The sequence below is a fragment of the Mobula hypostoma genome, chromosome 17 (assembly GCF_963921235.1).
Source record: "Mobula hypostoma chromosome 17, sMobHyp1.1, whole genome shotgun sequence".
Taxonomy (NCBI): domain Eukaryota; kingdom Metazoa; phylum Chordata; class Chondrichthyes; order Myliobatiformes; family Myliobatidae; genus Mobula; species Mobula hypostoma.
Window position 1 is genome coordinate 6,648,664 of NC_086113.1, and position 24,395 is coordinate 6,673,058.

The 24,395-nt window shown below is 42.9% G+C and overlaps 1 protein-coding gene across 1 annotated transcript in view; it reads left to right on the forward strand.

Moving 5' to 3' along the window:
- The first annotated feature begins 10,805 nt into the window (after nucleotides 1-10,805).
- cmc1 (C-x(9)-C motif containing 1) overlaps nucleotides 10,806-24,395 on the forward strand; it is a 73,830-nt gene continuing 60,240 nt past the window's right edge. Inside the window, exon 1 of the mRNA XM_063069288.1 lies at nucleotides 10,806-10,916. Coding sequence (XP_062925358.1) covers nucleotides 10,898-10,916 — 19 coding nt within the window. The 5' untranslated portion in view covers nucleotides 10,806-10,897. The remainder of the gene's footprint in view (nucleotides 10,917-24,395) is intronic.

Genomic DNA, 24,395 nt, shown 5'->3' on the forward strand with positions numbered 1-24,395 from the left:
CTTTTATGGAAAGTCAAGTTTGAGTTCAGGTTTAATTGTCATTCAACCATATGCATGAATACAGGAAAATGAAAAAAGCATTGAATACAGATATTGAAGATTTGTCAAAATTGCTCAGGCAAGCACATCTCTAAATAATTTAGCCACATCAAAGTAAGGACTGAAGATATTGGGATATCGAGCCTTTGCAAAAGGTTTGAATATTTTTTATGTAATGCTCTGGTTAAGATTTTTACTGCTATGCTGTGAGTAATTTCATTTTAGTAGTTTTCTGTAAAAGCAGTGCGCCCTGCTAGTATAGTGTTTTGGTTTTGGCTAAAGATAAAGGGCTATGTTGTTCAACCTAGGAATGTTGTGTCAGCCAGTCAGGATGGTGAGAACAGGAGAAAGTTCTAGAGAGAGTTGCGTAGAAAAAGATTTGTGATGGATACTGGTGGGGCTCTTGGTCTTTTGGCGGGAGGTGCAGAGAAGAGAAGATCAGGAGAGACGCCTATAAGATTCGATCCAGCGGGAAGAGGCGATGCAAGAAGTGCTTCATGACATGAAGAAGTCCAAGATGGGAAGTTCTACCGGTGATTGGTGATGAGAATTTAGCACCATAAGTAATGTTTATACCCAGCTTTTGGAAGAGATGATCTCCAACGGTCATGTGCACATTTAGACTGGTCTAACTGTAAAGGGCCCTTTTATTTTTTTTCTTTCTTTTCTTCTCTTAGCAACTGTTTGATAAAGCTGAAATTGGTAAATATACTGTCTTTATAATTTTATGCTGGTGTATGATTTGTCATTTCTTGGCGACCGGTAATTGCCCAAGAAAGATCTCCAACCACGCCCTGCTCCTTCATTGCTATTAAGAGGATATGGCCACAATCATCATAAGGAAACGTTGAGATGCATTTGGCACATGATGAGAAGAGAGGCCAGCTCCTTCATCAAGACAGCTCTTGATTGGACTCCTGAAGGGTGGAGGAAATGGAGGAGACCAGATCACTTGGCACCATACCATAGAGGCAGAAATGAAGACCCTGAACCACACCTGGGGCACGATAGAGAAGATGTCCAAGGATGGACAGATATAGAAGACCTTCATTGCTGTCCTAAACGTCAGTGGCATAATGGCTAGTAAGTAAGTAAATCATGATTAAAAATCTACCCTAATCCAATATCTTTAAAAATATATATAATTCAACTGCCAAGCTTGAAGCTTCTACGTTTCTGTGTTTTATTCCCTTTTCTGGCTTGCAGGTTAGCTGTTGCTGTGGCGTAGGTGCAAGGCATGCTTCAATGCAATGTCTTCCCTAGCAGACTGCAGAGACTTCCCACATATGGTTCTCTCATCAAATAATCTCACTACTTCACATGCCAGAAGAATACTTAAATATATGTGAACATACCATCCTACAAATTACAACCAACTATTCAGTTGTCGAGCAAGCTCTTCTACCTAAGATCATGACTGATCTGACTGCAACCTCAATTCCAATACCTAATCACGACCACACAGTAACACAGATAAACACAACAAAACCAATAGCACAACCTTTATCAGTACCTCAGTATAGCAGCACTTCGTACTACAATAAACTCTATTTTTTCTTCAGATCTGTTCTTTACTATATATTTTTGTGTGATGTATATTTTATGTTTTTCTGGTGCTGTATAATGCTGCTGAAGGTAAGGTTTTCATTGCACCTGTGCATGTAATCAAAGGAGGCACAAGGGACAGTCGTTCAGCACGCCCGGAATTTGAGCCTGGAGTTTGGGGTCCCATCATCAGCTTGTCCGGAGGTCAATACTGAAGCCCAAATTGCAAGGGTTGATCAGAAGGCTGGAAGTTGAAGCCTGATGGCCGAAGCCTGAAGGCTGGAGGCTGGAGTTTGAAGGCCTGACCTGGAAATGGAGGACTATCCATGTGTGTGGGTGGGTGGGAGGGAGGGAAGAAAGGGGCTTGTTTTACTGTTGTTATGTTGCTTGTTGTGTTCTGTGTTGTGGGCATGTGGGCATGTTATGCTGGCGCCAGAATGTATGGCGAACTTGTGGGCACATCCTTGGGTGTGATAGTTGTTAATGCAAACAGTGCATTTGACTGTACGTTTCTATGTACATCTATATACTACTAAAACTCTCATGCTCTGTCTGTCTGTTTGTGACCTCCAATTAGCGCAAACGGTGCATTACAGTGGCACTTTTTTTGGCTAAAATTGAATTAAAATGCGCTAACTTACAGAATGCAGGCAAAGTTCAGGGTTATATATTCGTATAAAATTGCTCATTCGTCAAAAATCAACAGGCTCCCTTTTAACCCGAGAGCTGATCGGCCATCATGGAAATCGGGACGCGACAGCCCAACACATGCGCACGGCCAGCGTCAGCAGCAACATCTACCGGAGCAAAAGGGCACGGCAGCTCTATTTTGAGGGGTCACATTCTGCTAATCACCATCAGCATGTGCAGGATTGCAACAGATCTAACTGCCACCTATCAATAAGAGATAATTAAATCTTATTGTAATGATGTACTTCGAGACACCCATAAAACCCTTTGCTGCAGTCAAAGGACAGCGGTGACTATATCACGTCCATTTAGGAGAGCGCCAACCACATCATCAAGAATAATCAGCATCCTTTGGTGTTAGTGCTTCGTATCTTCTATCCAGCATTAGAGTAAAAAAAATGGTCAGCCTAATTATGCCACGTGGAAAGGGAAGGGGGACATTATGGTCAAGAGATGATGCCAAACGTCATCAGGAAGCGGCAAGGAGAGGGAGAGAACAAGAATCGGATGAGGTTAGGGCCGCACGACTCCAGGATCAAAGAGTCAGGACAAAAAAAGATCAGAGGAGGAGAGGCATGCACGTCTCCAGGATCAGAGACAAAGAACAAACAGCAGAAGAGATGAAGAGACGGGGGATGAAAGGACTGCACGTCTCCAGAATGACAACAAGAGGCACAAGGGTGGCAGACAAACCAGAAATGATGCCATCAGAACTGTCCTTCGTTAAACGAGGAGGAGTTATATTTGCTTTGCTACGCGTCGTTCTTCTTTAATAAACTGAGGTTTTCTACTTCAGTTTCCAAAGCAAAGCAATACCAATAGCATTCAGGAAAATTTAATGTTCATTCTGGTCACATCAGACTGCACTACCCTTCTCTCAAAGGGTGCCCCAATGGGTCACCCCATTGTCTAGTGATAAATAAATGAATCCGAATCTGACAATAAACCTGAGTTGGACTCTGCATTCACATCAAGTCTTTCATCCCTTTGCTTGCCATGTAAATATCTACCTCTGGTTGAAAATATTCAAGGACTCCAATGCCCTTTGAGAAAGAGAGCTCTAGGACTCAGAGCCTACTGAAAAAAAAAACAAATCCCAATCTTAAATGAGTAGCCCCTTAATTTTAAACATAACACAGAGTACAAGGTTCTCCAGTATGCAGAAATACCCTCTTTACCACCAACCAGTTGAGAACCCTTGGGTTCCTATAAATTTTATCCTTCTGTTCTCCAGTGGATACAAGTCTAGCCTGACCAAAATTTTCTCTGTCTTAAAGACTCACTTTCAAGGACTCTTTACAACTCATGTTCTCAGTATTTTTTTGATCGGCCATCTACCTTCTTTTGCACATTGGTTGTTTGTCAGCCTTTGCTTAAGGATGGTTTTACACAGATTTTTTGGTATTGCTTCACTCTTCCTGTAAATGCCGGCAAGATAATGAATCCCAAGGTAAACATATTCCTACATTGATAATAAATTGGACTTTGAACTTTTAAGCTCCTGTTCTAGGTATGTGTGTATGCTTATAAATCCTATCCCTAAGAATTCCCTCCAGTAACTTTCCTACCACTGACTTGAGAATCACCAGTCTATAGTTTACAGGGTTATCCCTGGCTCTCTTCTTGAACTATGGAACAACACTAGCTACTTTCCAGTTCACTATGACCTCACCTACGGCTAGAGACAACACCAAGACATTAGTCAAGGCCCCAGTAATCTCAATCCCTACCTCTGATTAATCCGGGGTATATCCAATCAGACCCTGTGGACTTATCCACCTTAAGGTTCTTTGAGAGCCTCAACACCACCTTCTCCTTTACCTCAAAATTCCCTAGCATATTAATATCCCTATCCCCCACAACCTTCTCCTTGATGTAAAGTACACGTGTAAGACATCATCTACATCCTCCACATCCAAGCAATATGTTTAGTTTTGTCTTTGTAAAATTCTGTTGTATTTCCTTTTTCCTGTAAGCCGAACACAGAACATTACAGCACAGTAAGGCCCAATAGCCCATAAAGTTGTGCCACTCAAAGGTCAGGGTTTGTGAACATTTGGAAAACCATGGCCTACTCCTCCCAGGAGAGTGGAGAAGATGGCAGCCCAACTGTAGCGCGCGCGGCCACTTCGGTGATGATATCTGTTATCTGTCAAGTAGGGGACCATGCACAATTCTGATTTGATGGAGACAGCTGTGAGAGCACGGAGGAACATCTGGAAAACTTCTGAAATGCTTGTTTCGCTGCCACTGCTACTGTGTGGTAACCGGAATCTCTGGAGCTGAAGGCCCCGAAATCCTCGGCTTTGTGTGTTTCAGCGACCGGGGAGAGGTTGAAGGCGCTCGGCAGAGGATGGCGCTCGGGAGGCTGTATCGGAGAGGCTGGTCGGAAGCTCGAAGTTTTCGGATGGATGGACTCAGTGTCGGCTGTGGTCGGCTGCTTCCAAGGTATCGGCAAGTTGACGGTGCAGGAGGTTTCTCCCTTTTGCTGCCTGCTATCGGGGACTCGGGAGTCGATCGACTCAGGACTTTGAGACATTTTTTTACTGTGTCCATGGTCTGTTCTTCATCAAATTACGGTATTGCTTTGCACTGCTATAACTATATATTATAATTATGGGGTTCTGTCAGTGTTAGTCTTTGGTTTGTCCTGTTTTCTGTGATATCACTCTGGAGAAATATTGTATCATTTCTTAATGCATGTATGCATTTCTAAATGACAATAAAAGAGGACTGAGTGTTCTCATAATCTAATCTAATCTAATCTAATTAGGGAGAGCCAACACGAGGAAATCTGCAGACGCTGGAAATTCAAGCCACACACATCAAAGTTGCTGGTGAACACAGCAGGCAGGCAGCATCTCTAGGGAGAGGTACAGTTGACATTTTGGGCCGAGACCCTTCGTCAGGACTAACTGAAAGAAGAGCTAGTAAGAGGTTTGAAAGTGGGAGGGGGAGGGGGAGATCCAAAATGATAGGAGAAGACAGGAGGGGGAGGGATGGAGCCAAGAGCTGGACAGGTGATTGGCAAAAGGTATATGAGAGGATCATGGGACAGGAGGCCCAGGGAGAAGGAAAAGGGGGAAGGGGGGAAAAACCCAGAGGATGGGCATGGGGTATAGTGAGAGGGACAGAGGGAGAAAAAGGAGAGAGAGAAAAAGAATGTGTGTATATAAAAATAACGGATGGGGTACGAGGGGGAGGTGGGGCATTAGCGGAAGTTTGAGAAGTCAATGTTCATGCCAGCGGAAATTTGAGAATTCAATGTTCATGCTAACATGGCTTTGTGGAGGGCAAGTCTTATTTCACTAACTTGATTCAGTTTTTTGAAGAGGTGATGGAGATGACTGATGAAAGTGGAGCTGTGGATGTTGTCAAATGGATTTTAGTAAGGAATTTGGCAAAGTCCCTCATGGGAGACTCATCCAGAAGATTAAGATGCATGGGAACAATAGTGAAATGACCATTTGGATTCAGAGCTGGCTTGCCAATAGAAAACAGAGGGCAGTTGTTGAAAGAACATATTCTAGCTGGAGGTCTGTGACTAGTGATGCTCTGCAGGGATCTGTACTGGTACCTCTGCTGTTTCTGATGTATATAAATAACCTGAATGAAATGTAGATGGGTGGGTAGTAAATTTGCAGATATTACAAAGATTGGTGGTGTTGTGGATAGCGTATTAGATTTTCAAAGAATACAACAGGATATAGATCAGTTGCAGATATGGTCAGAGAAATGGCAGATGGAGTTTGACCTGGCCAAATATGAAGTGTTATACCTTGGTAGGTGAAGTGAAAGTCACATTGCAGAGGGATCTTGGGGTCCAAGTTCAGAGCTCCCTGGAAGTGACTACATAGGTTGATAGGGTGGTTAAGAAGGCATATGGCATGCTTGCCTGTATTAGTTGATGCACTGAATCAGTCTTATTGTCACTTATTTATATGATGTGAAGTTTGTTGTTTTGCAGCAACAGTACAGTGCAGACATAAAATTACTACATTACAAAGGAAATAAATAGTGCAAAAAATAATGAGGTAGTGTTCAAGATATTTCAAAGTAAATTTGTTAACAAAGTACATACTGTACATGTCACCGTATACTACCCGGCAATTCAGTTTCTTGTGGGCATTCACAGTAAATGCAAAGAAACACAATAGAATCAGGGATGCAGTGGTAATTCCTTAGGTGCGGGAGCTGACAAAATGCTTGCTACTTCCTATATTCTCTCTCTATATATGTCACACCCAATTTGTGTACCTGCTCATTTCATGTAGTGGGCAACTTCCTTGCTCCATTCATGTAATGAGCAGGTAAACAAATTGGGTTTGACATATATATATATGAATAGGGCTTCTTATAATGCCAAGTACTAAACCAAGATGAAAGAAATATATGAATTCCAGAGCTCCACAGAAATAGAGTGATAGTTAAGATATTAACAAGATTATAGCCTATCACTACATTTCAGTGTATAACTGGTACAATAAAACATATAATACTTAATTTAATAATATGACAAAGTATTGCACAGTTGCACTTACTAATTATCATAAAAATAATTATCAAGGAAGTAAAGAAAAAGATGGTAATCATGTATTTTACCAATTTAAAAGTAATTACCTACTTACCAAATGCCACCAATGAGAAGTTTCACAATAATTTCCACAAAGGGTCAGGCGTAATATGTGTTCGGGGGTCTGAAGCAACTCTTGTCCTGGTGTCATCTGCTGATCTGTGGTACCGCAGCCATGATGTGACATACAGCTCAGGATTCCACTGAACTAGAGGAGGTCCATGTAGTTTAACAAACATAAGCTCTGATACATGATTTATGAGAATTCTTGAGCGTGTTGTTGTTATTATCAAGTTCATGTTACTGAATCCTCTCTCACAGTCAGCAGTACTAATAGGAATAAATTGTGAACAGCTCAGTAATGGACATAAATCTTGGGGGATGCAGCATCCACGATCCTCCACATAATCTCTGAAGGCATTTATTACAGAGGAAGAAGAAAGCTTAAACCTCTTACAGAGAGATGATATTGCACCTTCTCCATAATTAGATGGTATTTCAGCAGGCCAGTTATCTTTATCAAGGACACACATTTCATTTAGCAGGGATTTATACATATTTTGAGGTTTAGAAGTTTGAGAACCTTTCAAGGATGTTGCCACGTTCATGTTGCCATGAAGTTTGGTGCTGCAAATTGTTTATAAGACTAGTAAGAAACTGTAGATAATTAATGGAGACAATTTTGTTGTTGCTTGTTAAGGTAATTTCTCCAAACTTCCCCTTTTTAACTACCTCTTGAGCTTCTAGAGTTTTTGTACCAGGTTGCTCTTTCAGTCCATGCAGTGATCTTATGCTCCATCAGATGAGTTTGTCTGCATAAATGATCGAGGGAGTGCATTTCTGTAAACACTCTGACAGTAAGCCAAGTTCATGCAACATGTCATACATTAGAGCTAAGTCCAATAGAAACTGCTCTGAGGAGATTCTTTTCAACAGACCTTCGTAGGTTTTTCTGTCACTCCCAGATCTTGTTTCATCCTTCATTGCTTTTTCAAAATGAAGACACAGTGCTTCATAATTTTGCCACACTGCTGAAATTGTTTGAAACGAGCCAGCTACCCACCTGGTGCCCAGAACACAGCCTATTTTGCAAATTTGCTGTTCTAGTTGAGAGGCACATTCAGACAGTTCCTTTTGATTTAGAGGTGATCTACTGTAAATAGAGTACAATTTGTCCACAAATGATTGAAAATGATTTATTCCATGAACTTCTCTCACCGAATCACCTACTGCAAGTTCTAATCTGTGATTGAGACAGTGCCAAATTATCACATCAGGGTAATGTTCTTTGAGAATTGTAGCAACACCAGATTTGACACCAAGCATTACGCTCGCCCCATCACCAGCAAACGCTACAAGGTTCTGTTTCAAGTAAGAGTCATCAAGCCCATGGTCATTGATACAGTTCAATAGATGCTTAGCAATAGTTGCAGCTTTCTGATCAGGCAGTTCAATGAGACCTAAAAACATAAAATGGAAATCACCTTCCTTATCACTGTCATATTTCAGATAAACTATTAGGGCGGTCTTAATGCTTGGACTTGTTGATTCATCAATAAGAACAGAAAATTTGCCATTTATCTGCTTGATCTGCCGGCAAATTTTCTTTTTCATATTAATGGCTACGTGATTAATTATCTCTGTAGCACTAGTGCATGAATGCAGTCCAATTCCAATGTCAATACCATTTTTTTTGAAGTTCCAATAAGCCAAAGTGATCAGAGAGTGGTCTGTCATTCTGAGCTAAATAATATGCAGAATGAAAAATTGAACAAGTTGCCTTTAGATGTGAAGCATTCACAGTGTCACATAATTTTCCAAGAGCATCTTCACTAGCTATATTTTCAGCACTTCGAGCAGCAGTGTGAGCTTTTGATAGTTTGTGATCAACAATTGCTTTTCTGAGAGACTTCAAGCGTGTACTTCGATCGGCTCCATGATAAGATACTTGGTACATCTGCCATGTCGATTCTCCCATGATCTTTAAGTTCTTGAGGCTGTAGTGCTTTACATAGCGAGCCAGCCATCCCTTACTAGCCTTAAACTCCTTCCTCTTGCTCTCCTCAACCGCTCACAGTAGTGCTCATAGAGGCTAAGTGCTGTTTCATGCATAATTTTGCCATCAACTGGGATATGCTTCTGTGACATGTCCTCTAGCCACACACTTAATGCTTTCTCAGTCTTTGCAAGCACTTTATCACAAACCAGAGAGACCACTTTTGCCGTTGCAGGGGTAGCACTAACACTTCCACGAATTTCAGCTTCTTTCTGCTTTATTGTGCGAATGCTTGATTTGTTCTTACCGACCTTATGGCTCACTTTGGCAAGCGACATGCCACTTTTCAAAAGATCTAAGATTTTTATTTTCTCAGCGAACAACGCTCAAACAACGAGTGCTGGAGAGAGACTGAGGATCTGTGAAATGGTGGGAGGCTACAGCAGGGTTTGCTGGGACAACGGGTCGAGCGAGGAGGAATTTCACAAAACAGCCACAGGATCCTGAAAATCCAGGATTTCACCAAAAACGATCAAATATCTTAATGTTATTAATGGTATTTTCCCCACCAGCCACCACCTCCTCTCCCCAACCCCCACTTCCATAAAATTCCCTCTATTTAATATGCAGCCGCTGGTAAATTCCCCGCTTGTTTATTTTGACTTTTTTTTAACAGAGGTGCCGGAGCGATGCTCCGGTGAGCTCCGGTAGCACTGCATCCCTGAACAGAATCAATGAAAAACCACACACAAGACCGGCAAGCAACCACTGTGCAAAAGACAAATACAAAAGAAAAAAAACAAATTAATAATAAAAATAGAAATAGATATTGAGAACATGAGATGACGAGTCCTTGAAAGCGATTTCACAGATTGTAGGAGCAGATCAGTGATGGGGTGAGTTAAGTTCACGGACCATTGAGAAGCCTGACGGCAGGGAGACATATGAAAAGACATTGCTACAAGCAAATGAATCTCAAGGTAGTATTTGTTACCATATATATGATACGATGAGTACCTCCCATAGCCACTACCTCACTTTTTAAATGTATATTATTTCTACTTTTGCAGTATTTTAATCTATTCAATATATGTATATACTTACTGTAATTGATTTATTTTTTTCTATATTATCATGTATTGAACTGCTGCTGCTAAGTTAACAAAGTACACTGCAGATGCAGATGTGGTCTGTGGTGGCCAGTGCTATCATGTTTGCTGTTGTGTGCTGGGGCAGCAGGCTGAGGGTAACAGACACCAACAGAATCAACAAACTCATTTGTAAGGCCAGCAATATTGTGGGGATGGAACTGGACTCTCTCACGGTGATGTCTGAAAAGAGGATGCCGTCCAAGTTGCATGCCATCTTGGACAATGTCTCCCATCCACTACATAATGTACTGGGTGGGCACAGGAGTAAATTCAGCCAGAGACTCATTCCTCTGAGATGCAACACTGAGCGTCATAGGAAGTCATTCCTGCCTGTGGCCATCAAACTTTACAACTCCTCCCTTGGAGGGTCAGACACCCTGAGCCAATAGGCTGGTCCTGGACTTATTTCATAATTTACTGGCATAATTTACATATTACTATTTAACTATTTATGGTTTTATTACTATTTATTATTTATGGTGCAACTGTAACGAAAACCAATTTCCCCCGGGATCAATAAAGTATGACTATTAATCTATTCAATATATGTATATACTTACTGTATTTGATTTATTTCTTTTTTCTATATTATCATGTATTGAACTGCTGAAGTTAACAAAGTGCACTGTACATCTGACTATATGATTTGACAATAAATTTACTTTGACACACAAGGACGGGTACTGATATGCAGGATTAGTCCAGCAGTTGCTCCGGCCGTTCGGTGCCTTGACCGGAGTCTTGGAGCCGACCTGGGGAACCAGCAGAAGCCACCGCCGCTCCGCCGGCTCCGGTGCAGCAGCGCAGCCGCTGCTTGGGCGGGATCCCCACACCCGCGCCGGAAGTGGCGGCTCGTTACCAGGGTGAAAGGTCGCCGGCAGCCGACGCGTTTGCGGAGCAGCCATGGAAGTCGGCGGCAGAGGTAATTTGAAGGGCCTGGCTATGCAGCCGTGGGTGGATCAGGTCTCCTACTTCCTGTTATCATTGGTCTCACCGGCTTCGGGGAGGCGGCGACGTGGGCTGTCGGTGGTCTCACGTCGCCCACGTGGGCGTTTTATCTTGCTGCTGCAGCTGAAGATTGGACTTTCAAAGTAGTCGCAACAAGTTTTCGGTTGAGGGTCTGCACACAACTTTGTTGTGAATGGTACTAGGACACCAATACCGATCAAGAATTTCAATCTGATCAGAGCTGGTGTCACTTTCTTCTTCAGGAAGGGAGAGAGGCAGAGAAAAAAAAAGAAATTATAGGCCAGTTAGGCTGACATTAGTGGTCGGGAAGATGTTGAAGTCGATTGTTAAGGATGTGTTCTCATGAAGGTCTCTGCCTGAAACGTCGGCTGTTTTCCATAGATTCTACCTGGCCTTCTGAGTTCACCCAAAATATTGTGTGTGTTGCTTGGTTTTCCAGCATCTGCAGATTTTCTCTTTTTTGTTAAGGACGTGGATTTGGGGTGGGCACCTGATAAAATAGGCCATAGTTGGCATAAGGAACAACACCTTATATTCCGTCTGGGTAGCCTCCAACCTGATGGCATGAACATTGACTTCTCTAACTTCCGCTAGGCCCCACCTCCCCCTTGTACCCCAGCTGTTACTCATTTTCATGCACACATTCTTTCTCTCACTCTCCTTTTTCTCCCTCTGTCCCTCTGTATATACCCCTTGCCCATCCTCTGGGTCACCCCCCCCCCCGTCTTTCTTCCCGGACCTCCTGTCCCATGATCCTCTCGTATCCCCTTTTGCCTATCACCTGTCCAGCTCTCGGCTCTATCCCTCCCCCTCCTGTCTTCTCCTATCATTTTGCATCTCCCCCTCCCCCTCCAGCTTTCAAATCCCTTACTCACTCTTCCTTCAGTTAGTCCTGACGAAGGGTCTCGGCCTGAAACGTCGACTACGCCTCTTCCTATAGATGCTGCCTGGCCTGCTGCGTTCACCAGCAACTTTGATGTGTGTTGCTTGAATTTCCAGCATCTGCAGAATTCCTGTTGTTCATAGTTGGCATGGTCTCTTTAAGGGTAAATCTTGCCTGACAAATCTGTTGGAATTGTTTGAAGAAGTAACAAGCAGGATAGAATCAGTGGGCCAAATGGCCTAATGATGCTCCTATATCCTATGGTCTTTGTTTACCAGGAGAAATCCCAAGGCCCCTGGTCTTACATAATTTGTAAGTTGTATCTTAAGATATCCAAAACACTTCTCTTTCACTCTACCACTACTGTGCAGAAGGAAAACCATTCACTGTGCCAAAGAATTCTGAATTTTTGGATCGTTTGCATGGAGTTAGATCAGGATTGTACAAGATGTTGGTGAGGCTGTATTTGGAGTATTGTATGCAGTTCTGGACACTTACCTACAGGAAAAATATAAATAAAATTGAAAGCGTACAGACAAATTTTACAAAGATGTTGACAGCTTAAGGACCTGGGTTGCAGGGAAAGAGTGAATAGGTTGGGACTTGATTCCCTGGAGTGCAGGAGAATGAGGTGAGATTTGATGGAGGGATACAAAATTATGAGGGGTATAGATGGTTAAGATTGGGTTGGGTGAGACTAGAAGTATAGGTCATGGGTTAAGGGTGAAAGGTGAAATGTTTAAAAGGAGCAATGAGGGGTACTTGAAATACAATGTTGGAAAATGCATAGTCATGCACTTTGGTTGAAGAAATAAATGTGCGGACTATTTTCTAAACGGGGAGAAAATCCAGGAATCTGAGATGCACGGGGACTTGCGCAGAGCACCCTGAAGATTAACTTGCAGGTTGAGTCAGTGGTGAGGAAGGCAAATGCCATGTTAGCATTCATTCAAGAGGCCTAGAATACAAGAGCAAGAATGTGATGCTGAGGCTTTATAAGGCACTGGTGAGGCTCCACCGTGAGTATTGTGAACAGTCTTGGGCCCCTCATCTTAGAAAAGATGTGCTGGCATTGGAGAGGGTCCTGAGGAAGTTCACATGAATGATTCCAGGAATGAAAGAGTTATCATATGATGAACGTTTGATGTCTCTGGGTCTGTACTTGCTGGAATTCAGAAGAAGGAGGGGGGATCTCATTGAGAACTTTCGAATGTTGAAAGGCCTACACAGAGTATATGTGGAAAGGATATTTCCCATGGTGTGAGAGTCTAGGACGACAGGGCACAGCCTCAGGATAGAGGGGCATTCTTTCAAAACAGAGATGCACAGAACTTTCTATAGCTAAAGGGTGGTGAATTTGTGGAATTTGTTGTCACATGTAGCTGTGGCAGACAGGTCACTGGGTGTATTTAAGGCAGAGATTGATAGGTTCTTGATTGGACACAGCATCAAAGGTTACAGGGAGAAGGCTGGTGACTGGGGTTGAGGAGGAGATAAAAAAGGATCAGCCATGATTGAATGGTGGAACAGACTCAATGGGCCCGGTGGCCTAATTCTGCTCCTCTGCCTTATGGTCTACTTGTTCATTCAGAGGGTGGTGAGAATGTAGAATAAGATGCCAGAGGAATTTGGATAGGTACGTGGAAGGCTATGGTGGGTGCATGTCAATGGGACTAGGTAGATTAATAGTTTGGCACATACTTGATGAGTCAAAGGGCCTATTTCTGTGCAGTAATGTTCTATGACCCTTTTACTGAATTGAATTGACTTTATTACTTCCATCCTTCATATACATGAGGAGTAAAAATATATTCGTTATGTCTCAGTCTAAATGTGCAATGTTCAATTCATAGTAATTTGTAATAAATGGTATATACAAAAGGATAGTCAATATAACAGAAATACAGTTGCATCAGCATGAATTAATCAGTCTGATGGCCTAGTGGAAGGCTGGTAACTTGTGGTCCCGCACTTAAAGTGAACAGTTTTTAAATAGCATCAGTTGCATTTGCTTGTCTTCAAAAAGCAGTCATTTTTGTCACTAATATTTGTTGAGAAATAGGCAGCAAGACAATTCAGGACTGTTTTGCTCACTGGTTTCAAGCATTCAGGCTTGGAGATGCTAGGATCAGCTCGGAGTAAAAAAATGATTTCACCATTTCAACAAGTTAGGACTATGAAGAATTTGAAGGTATCAACAATCATCTTCAATGTTACTATGAAAATGAAGATTTGGAGGGATGCAATTGTCGATAGCATTGTATGAAGGCAGACTATTATCTACTCTAGGTGTCTGCACTGATTTTACGAGGGGTGATTGATAAGTTTGTGGCCTAAGGTAGAAGGAGTCAATTTTTGAAAACCTAGCACATTTATTTTTCCTACATTTACACACTTAGTCTAGCGGTCGTGGAGCATACGGATCCCTTCTTTGTAGAGGTCGGCGTCTTGGACCTCCAGAAGTGGTCCACAGCAGGGGTGACTGATAAGTTTGTGGCCTAAGGTAGAAGGAGATGAGTTATTAAGCTCAAACATTCTACATTATCACTCAAAGAGTTGAACTGCACTTGCATGTAACAAGAGCTGTATAACTCATCTCCTTCTACCTTAGACCATGAACTTATCAATCACCCCTGCTGTGGACCACCTAGAGGTCCAAGACAGTCTCGTTACATGCACGTGCAGTTCAACTCTTTGAGTGATAATGCAGAAAGTTTGAAGTTAATAACTTATGAATCACCCCTGCTGTGGACCACTTCTACAAAGAAGGGATCCGTATGCTCCACGACCGCCGGACTAAGTGTGTACATGTAGGAGGGGACTATGTTGAAAAATAAATGTGCCAGATTTTCTAAAATTGACTCCTTCTACCTTAGGCCACAAACTTATCAATCAACCCTCGTATACATTTACAAAAGAACACGGCAGCGTACACTGGATAAATTCGTCCAATATAATTATTGCATCCGTATTGTACTGTCTCAGTACTTTTATATTTGTGTGCTGTAGCACTTTTTTTATTCGCAGTTATTTTGTAAATAACACTATTCTTTGCATTTCTGGTCAGATGCTAAATGCATTTCATTGGCTTCGAATCTGTACTCGGCACAATGACAGTAAAGTTGAATCTAATCTAATCTAAAATTAGGAACTAATACAGTTTTATAGTATTGTAGTATTTAATTTAATTTTTTTTTGGCGTGTGCGTGCATCCGTGATGAGGTCTTTTTCATGGCTTTTTTACAAGGCGCAGAGGGAGAGAGGGACTGTGTGGCTCGCCACTCCTCACACATGCATTTTCGCAGTATTTTTCCCTTTTATTTTACGAGGTCGAGTTGCGATCTTGACACTCAACCCGGCATGGATGGAAATCGTACTTGGGAGTGGACCCGACTGGTTTCGAACCCGGGAACCTCCGCTCTCAGGTCTGGCGCCGATGTCAGTGCGCCATCAGCCGGCCCTGCAGTAGTATTTAAAGTGCTCTAATTTGTTTTGTATTTCATTTAAATACATATTTTGTTATCCAGTTAAATGGTAGTTTAGCTATTTTTAAATACCTTTTTAACTATTTCAATAAAACTTAGGCCAATTGGAGCAGCCGCATAATCGAATCAAAATGTACTGTTCCTGATGTGTCCTATTTAACTGGAATCCACTGTATTAATTTTAGGGAAATCCTGTAATAAAAGAATGGTCAGTAGTGGATGGGAAACAACATACATCAAAGTTGCTGGTGAACGCAGCAGGCCAAGCAGCATCTATAGGAAGAGGTGCAGTCGACGTTTCAGGCCGAGACCCTTCGTCAGGACGTCAGTGGATGGGAAAACTGAGTTTGAATTCATGTTTTTATTTACTGACTTTGTTGGCCAGTTTAGTATTTATTCCCCCCAAGCAGATGATGGGGAGCCATCATCTGAAGCCACTCTTTTAATACTATTAGATTGTTCCAGAATTATCAGCCTGACATGACCACATGAGTAGTGTTCATCCAACAGAAATGTTCCTTTAAATTTACATTAAGTTTAAACCCATATCTACTTTGTGCTTTTGAAATTACTGATTTTGAAATCAAGCTGAAACATGTCCATGAATTTGATTAGTATTTACAAATTCAGATTCGCCAATTATTGCTCCAGTAGCCTTTATGGGGGTCCTGATGAAGGGTTTCTGCCCAAAATGCCTAGTCTTTATTCCTGTCCGTAGATGCTGCCTGATCTGCTGAGTTCCTCCGGCGTTTGCAAAGTTCAACATAAATTTATTATCAAAGTACATGTATGTTACCAAGTACAACCCTGAGATTCATTTTCTTGTGGGCATACTCAATAAATCGATAATAGAGTAATAACTGTAATAGAGTCAATGAAATGCTGCATCAATTGGATGTTCAATCGGCTCGAACCCACGACCTTCAGATCGCTAGTCCAAAGCCCTAACCACTTGGCCACACACCACACGGACCTGTCCAGTGACTGCTGTGAAAGGGCAGCTGACGACAAGGGAAAGACCTTCTGTCAGCATGGGAAGACAGCTGACAGGAGGGAATCAACCCCATTGGGGCTGACATGGGCTAGCTACCCATGGCGGCAGTCCTCAGAGCTGTTTCAGCATTTGGAGACAGCCATTAACGGCTATGAAAAAGCAACAAAGGAAGATGCCCCTAGAGCCTGCAAGATGGCTCAATGACTGATAACATGGCTACAGACTTAGGAACGGAACCTACCATGAATAAAGAGAGCACTGCACAAGGGGTCACTAAAACACCAGCAGCAGTAGTGCGACACAGCGTCAGGTGTTCATCTGTGGGTGAGAGAAAGTAACATCAGGAAAGGGGTTGAAGATCCAACAAGGGAGGAAAGGGTGCTTGAGGGAGCAGGGATAGGAGCCTTGCATTGATCTGTACTACTTGCAAAGTCAATCAACTAAGTCAAATGAAGCGCAGTGACCAGACACAAACCAAAATTCGCAGAGCGCTCCTGTCGTTGAGGAGGATAACATAGAAATCCCAGCTAAGGGTCCCACCCAACCACCAACACCTCCTAAGGAGAGAAAGATCAAAGGGCACAGACCACTCGAGAAGTAGCCCAAAGCTGCTGATACGAAACACTGGGAAACCATCAACAAATTTTGGAGCAGTTAAATGAAACAGCAGAAAAGAAGTTGGATGCAATAGGAGACATCATCTATTGCCATGGGGAAGAACATTTTGGAGTTAGCACAAGGAAGAGTGGAAAGACATGATCACCACCAATAAAGTCCAGGCGGCAGCAGGAGATAGTGCGACTGGTTCGCGAAAGAAGACGGCTGAGGAAACAGTGGAAGAAAGCCCCTGATAGTGAGAGGGAAGGCCTCAACCAACTTCAAGCAGACATTAAGAGCCAGCTGACACAGTTGCGAAGAGCTGAGAATCTAAGGAAGCTGTGCAGAAAGAAAGAAAAAGAACACAGTTCTATAAAGACTCCTTAAAATTCATTAAAGATCTTTTCACACTGGAAAAAAAGTGAAACTGAAAATGTCAAAGCAGGAACTGGAAGAGCACCTGGAAAAGATTCACACCAACTTGAAAAGGCAGGAACATATGATCATTCCATCTGACATCCTGCCAATTCAGTCCCCCACCTACCACCTGGATTCTAACCCTCCAAAATGAAGAGAAGTGAGGAAGGCAGTCTGACGAGCAAGAGTGGCATCTGCTCCCAGGCATTATGGAGTACCATACAGGCTTTGTAAGAACACCTGGGATGCCTTGAGGTTTCTCTGGAGGCTTATGAGAATGGTGTGGCAGAGGTGAATAATACCCAAAGCTGGCAATGTCCTGATTCCAAAAGAAAAGGATGCAGAAAACATCAGTCTGCTTTAACCAATCTGCTTTCTGAACGTCAAAGGGAAAATCGTCTTCACTGTAATAGCACAGAGGCTGGCCAGTTACCTGGAGAGAAACAAGTACATTAATGCATCTGTACAGAAAGCAGGAATTCCAGCGTTCTTCAGGGATTTGGAACATACAAATATGAGATGGCATCAGATCCAAGCAGCTAGGAAGGACAAAAGAAATTTCTATGTGATCTTCCTGGACCTCGCCAATGCATTCGGCTCAATTCGCCGTGCACTCCTCTGGGAAGCATTTGATTTCATCCAGATACCAGAGCCCATCACAACACTGGTGAAGTTGTACTTTCAAGACCTGCAATTTTGCTTCACAACAGCAGATTTTACTACGACAAGGCAGAGACTGGAAGTAGGCATCTGTAAAGTTCTTCATTACTGATGACCCAATTCCAACAGTGTCTCAGCAACCTGTAAAAAGCCTGGGTAGATGGTTCAACCCCAGCCTCACGGACAAAGAGCAAGTACAGAAGCTAAAGCAAAACATCACCAATGGCCTGGAATATATTGACAAGACCATGCTACCTAGAAAACTGAAGCTCTGCTGTCTACAGTTTGGACTTCTACCCCAGGTGATCTGGACACTCACTGTGTAAGAGGTTTCACTAGCAACTGTGAAGAAGCTCGAGCAAACCATCACGTCGTTCGTAAAGAAGTGGCTCGGTGTCCCAAGGTGTATCAGTAACATCAGTCTATGGTAAAGGAGTCCTCGAACTACCTTTCACTGGCCCTATAGAGGAATTCAAGTGTTCTGAGGTGCGTCTACAGATGACACTCAAAGACTCTCATGACATGGCCGTCAGTAATGCTTTTTTTGAGATTTAGCAATGTTATCAAAGTGAGTGTGGTCTGTTGCATGTCCTATACTAAATAAGATGTGTTTCACCCAGCATGCAGGGAAAGGAAATTGAGTCCATTGCCAAGAATACTGATGAATGAAATGGTTTGGTGTTGAACAATCTTAGTACTTCTTGCGATTGTACCCATCCAGGGAAATGATCAAGACCCTTTCAGATGCTAACACAGGGATTGTAGTTCACAGATGGGCTGATGTATCAGATCTTTACCTTCTTCCTTAATGTTTGACACCAGATAGCTTCAGTGCTACCACAATGCTGCTAGATTGTGTTCATTCTCTCACACAGCCATAACCTGCATTCTTCATATAATATCAGAATCAGAATCAGGTTTATTATCACCGGCGTTTGTTAACTTAGCAGCAGCAGTTCAATGCAATACATAATCGAGCAGCGAGAAAAAAAATAAACAAGTAAATCAATTACAGTATACATATATTGAATAGATTTAGAAATGTGCAAAAACAGAAAAATTGTACTGTACATTTTTTTTAAAAAGTGAGGTGTATCCAAAGATTCAATGTCCATTTAGGAATTGGATGGCAGAGGGGAAGAAGCTGTTCCTGAATTGCTGAGTGTGTGCCTTCAGGCTTCTGTACCTCCTACCTGATGGTAACAGTGAGAAAAGGGCATGCCCTGGGTGCTGGAGGTCCTTAATAATGGACGCTGCCTTTCTGAGACACCGCTCCCTGAAGATGTCCTGGGTACTTTGTAGGCTAGTACCCAAGATGGAGCTGACTAGATTTACAACCTTCTGCAGCTTCTTTTGGTCTTGTGCAGTAGCCCCTCCATACCAGACAGTGATGCAGCCTGTCAGAATGCTCTCCACGATACAACTATAGAAGTTTTTGAGTGTATTTGTTGACATGCTAAGTCTCTTCAAACTCCTAATAAAGTATAGCCACTCTCTTGCCTTTTTTATAACTACATTGATATGTTGGGACCAGGTTAGATCCTCAGAGATCTTGACACCCGGGAACTTGAAACTGCTCACTCTCTCCACTTCTGATCCCTCTATGAGGATTAGTATGTGTTCCTTCATCTTACCCTTCATGAAGTCCAGAATCAGCTCTTTCGTCTTACTGACGTTGAGTGCCAGGTTGTTGCTGCGACACCACTCCACTGGTTGGCATATCTCGCTCTTGTATACCCTCTTGTCACCATCTGAGATTCTGCCAACAATGGTTGTATCATCAGCAAATTGATAGATGGTATTTGAGCGATGCCTTGCTATACAGTCTTGTGTATATGGAGAGTAGAGCAGTGGGCTAAGCACACACCCTGAGGTGCACCAGTGTTGATCATCAGCACTATGTACATGTGACAAATAAAGCTAATCTTTAGATCTCGATTTAGTAAACCATGAACTTTGTGCTGGGTTTGAAGTTTTGACTTTGAATCAGGAAAATTCTGAACAGGAGTAGTTCGAGATATAAATGTGTCCATTCTTTGTTGATAATGCATGGAATAGTTAATTTAGTATGTTGCTTTGAATTGGTGGACTGGACTGTGTTCAGGAAGTCATCTTTGAGTCTGGATGGGTATACCATAATTATCATTGACTTCAATGAAAACATGTGTGGATGAGTGTGTGCCTACGAAAAAGTACAGTACATCCCCAAACCAAAAGCTGTGGATGAACCAGGAGGTTCATAGTCTGCTGAGGGCTAGATCTGTCCCACTTAAGTCTAGCGATCCAAGTCTGTATGAGAAAACTAGATCTGACTTGTGGAGGCCTATTTCAAGAACCCAGAAACAATTTCAGGAGAGGTTAGAGGCGACATTGGATGCACCTCAACTCTGGCAGGGTTTGCAGGCCATTACTTCCTACAAAGCAAAACCCAACATCGTGAATGACAGTGATGCTTCACTACCAGACAAGCACAGCACCTTTTATGCTCACTTTGAAAGGGAGAGTAAAACCACAGCTATGAGGATCCTTGCAGCATCCAATGACCCTATGCTTTCTGTCTTGGAGGCCAATGTCAGGCTGTCTTACAAGAGGGTGAAGCCTCTTAGGTAGCAGGGCCTGATAGAGTACCTGGTAAGGCTCTGAAATCCTGTGCCAACCAACTGGAGTGAGTATTCAAAGACATCTTCAGTCTCTGACTGCAATATTCAGAAGTTCCCTTCAGCTTCAAAAGGGCAGCAATTATACCTGTGCCCAAGAGGAGCAGTGTGAGCTGCCTCAATGACTTGTCCAGTAGCATTCTCATCTGCGGTGATGAAATGCTTAAGAGATTGGTCACGGTTAGAACCAACACCTGTCTCAGGAAGGACATGGTCCTACTGCAATTTGCCTATCACCACGATAGGTCTACAACAGACATGATCTGAATGGCTCTCCATGCAGTTTTGGATCACCCGGACAATGCAAATACCTATATTCAGCAGTTAACACTGTCATTCCTACAGTCCTGATCGAAAAGCTACAGAATCTAGTTCTCTGTACCACCCTCTGCAACTGGATCCTCTACTACTTAACTGGAAGACCACTATCTGTGCAGATTGGAATAATATCTCCACCTCACTGACAATCAACACTGGTGCTCCACGTGGATGTGTGCTTAGCCTACTGCTCTACTCTCTTTACAAGTATGACTGTGTGGCTATGCATAGCTCAGATGCCATCTGTAAGTTTGCTGATGATACAGCCATTGTTAGCAGAATTTCAGATGGTGACAAAAGGGTGTACAGGGGCGAGATACACCAGTTGAATGATGTTGGAGCAACAACCTTGCACTCAACATCAGCAAGACCAAAGAACTAATTGTGGACTTCAGAAAGGGTAAGACGAGGGAACACAAACCTATCCTCATAGAGGGATTAGAAGTGGAGAGAGTGAACAATTTCAAGTTCCTGAGTGTTGCCATGCTTCTGGCACCAATATACCATGCCCACAATTTACTAACCCTAACCCATACATCTTTGGAATATGGGAGGAAACTAGAGCACCAGAGGAAACATTCCACATACAGCAGCTATATTTCATTAGGAGTTTGAGAAGATTTGGTTTGTCGACTAAAGCACTTGAAAATGTCTACAAGTATACCATGGAGAGCATTTTGATTGGCTGCATCACTGTCTGATATGAGGGGGTGGGTATATGCTACAGCACAAGATCAAAGTAAGTTGCAGAAACGTGTAAAATTAGTCAGCTCCATCATGGGTATTAGCCTCCATGGTATCCAAGATATCTTCAAGCAGTGGTGCCTTAGGAAGGCGGTGTCCATTATTAAGGATCCCGACCACCCAGGACATGCCCTTTTCACACTGTTACCATCGGGAAAGAGGTACAGAAGCCTGAAGGCACACAGTCAGCGATTCAGGGGCAGCTTCTTCCCCTCTGCCATCCGATTTCTAACTGGACATCGAACCCATGAACATTACATCACTCACGAGGAAATCTGGAGGTGCTGGAATTTCAAGCAACTTTTATGAACATTACGAATCTACCTTTTTATTCCTGCTTTTTGTACTACAATTAACTATTTAATAGACATATATATACTTAATGTAGCTTAGTTTCTTTCTCTATATTTAGTTATCATGTATTTCAATGTACTGCTGCCATAAGGTTAATAAATTTCGTGACGTATTCCAGTGATATTAGTTATAGTCATACTTTATTGATCCCGGGGGAAATTGGTTTTCGTTACAGTTGCACCATAAATCATTAAATAGTAATAAAACCATAGATAGTTAAATAGTAATATGTAAATTATGCCAGTAAATTATAAAATAAGTCCAGGAACAGCTTATTGGCTCAGGGTGTCTGACCCTCCAAGGGAGGAGTTGTAAAGTTTGATGGCCACAGGCAGGAATGACTTCCTATGACACTCTGTGTTGCATCTCGGTGGAATGAGTCTCTGGCTGAATGTACTCCTGTGCCCAACCAGTACATTATGTAGTGGATGGGAGACATTGTCCAAGATGGCATGCAACTTGGACAGCATCCTCTTTTCAGACACCACCGTCAGAAGGTCCAGTTCCATCCCCACAACATCACTGGCCTTACGAATGAGTATGTTGATTCTGTTGGTGTCTGCTACCCTCAGCCTGCTGCCCCAGCACACAACAGCAAATATGATCGCACTGGCCACCACAGACTCGTAGAACATCCTCAGCATCGTCCGGCAGATGTTAAAGGACCTCAGTCTCCTCAGGAAATAGAGACGGCTCTGACCTTCTTTGACCAGTCCAGTTTATTGTCAATTCGTATCCCCGAGTATTTGTAATCCTCCACCATGTCCACACTGACCCCCTGGGTGGAAACAGCGGTCACCGGTACCTTAGCTCTCCTCAGGTCTACCACCAGCTCCTTATTTTTTTTCACATTAAGCTGCAGATAATTCTGCTCACACCATGTGACAAAGTTTCCTACCGTAGCCCTGTACTCAACCTCATCTCCCCTGCTGATGCATCCAACTATAGCAGAGTCTTCAGAAAACTTCTGAAGATGACAAGACTCTGTGCAGTAGTTGAAGTCCGAGGTGTAAATGGTGAAGAGAAAGGGAGACAAGACAGTCCCCTGTGGAGCCCCAGTGCTGCTGACCACTCTGTTAGACACACAGTGTTGCAAGCACACGTATTGTGGTCTTCCAGTTAGGTAATCAAGAATCCATGACACCAGGAAAGCATCCACCTGCATTGCTGTCAGCTTCTCCCCCAGCAGAGCAGGGCGGATGGTGTTGAACGCACTGGAGAAGTCAAAAAACATGACCCTCACAGTGCTCGCTGGCTTGTCCAGGTGGGCGTAGACACGGTTCAGCAGGTAGACGATGGCATCCTCAACTCTTCGTCAGGGCTGGTAGGCGAACTGGAGGGGATCTAAGTGTGGCCTGACCATAGGCCGGAGCAGTTCCAGAACAAGTCTCCCCAGGGTCTTCATGATGTGGGAGGTCAATGCCACCGGTCTGTAGTCGTTGAGGCTACTGGGATGCGTGTCTTCGGCACAGGGACGAGGCAGAACGTCTTCCACAGCACAGGAACCCTCCGGAGCCTCAGGCTCAGGTTGAATACATGGCGAAGTACTTCACATAGCTGAGGGGCACAGGCTTTGAGCACCCTGGTACTGACACCATCCAGTCCTGCAGCCTTGCTTGGGTTGAGACGTTTCAGCTGTCTTCTAACCTGTTCAGCTGTGAAGCCCACCGTGGTGGTTTCGTGTGGGGAAGGGGTATAGTCATGAGAGCAGGGTGGGGGACTGTGAGGCGGGGTAGGAGGGGAGAGTGGAATATGTGTTGGTTGGGGGCCGACAACAGATGACTCATGTGGGGGATGGGCAGGGGCCACAATGTCAAATCTGTTAAAGAACAGGTTAAGTTCATTGGCCCTATCCAACATATTAAATCTGATACTAATTCTTTAAGGTTTTTCAGGTTTTGTAATAGCAAATAGTAGCAATAATCGATATATAATTACTGAAGTTGTCATAAGGCACTTTTCAACCTTGAGTTCAAATTCAGATCTTTTGATTGTTTAAGTTTTGTTCTTGGCTTTAAGCCCTCATAATATTTCATTCTCTATCCTTGTTCAATAATAGGCAGATAAAATATATTTTCATGGAGGTTGGAAAAGGCAATATGTCCTGTCATTTCCATTTCTATTCTTAGGCCTAGAAATTATCCATATTCTATTGATAGTTTGCACCATTTAGAAACATTTAAAATGTTTATAAACTAATTATAAAGAACTTTTTAATATCAACATGCTTGTCAGGTTTAATCAAGCGCAGAATCCAAGTGCTAACGTTGAGAGTTTCAGCAAGATCTAGTTTCATCACTGGATTTCATGAATCCATTGGTGA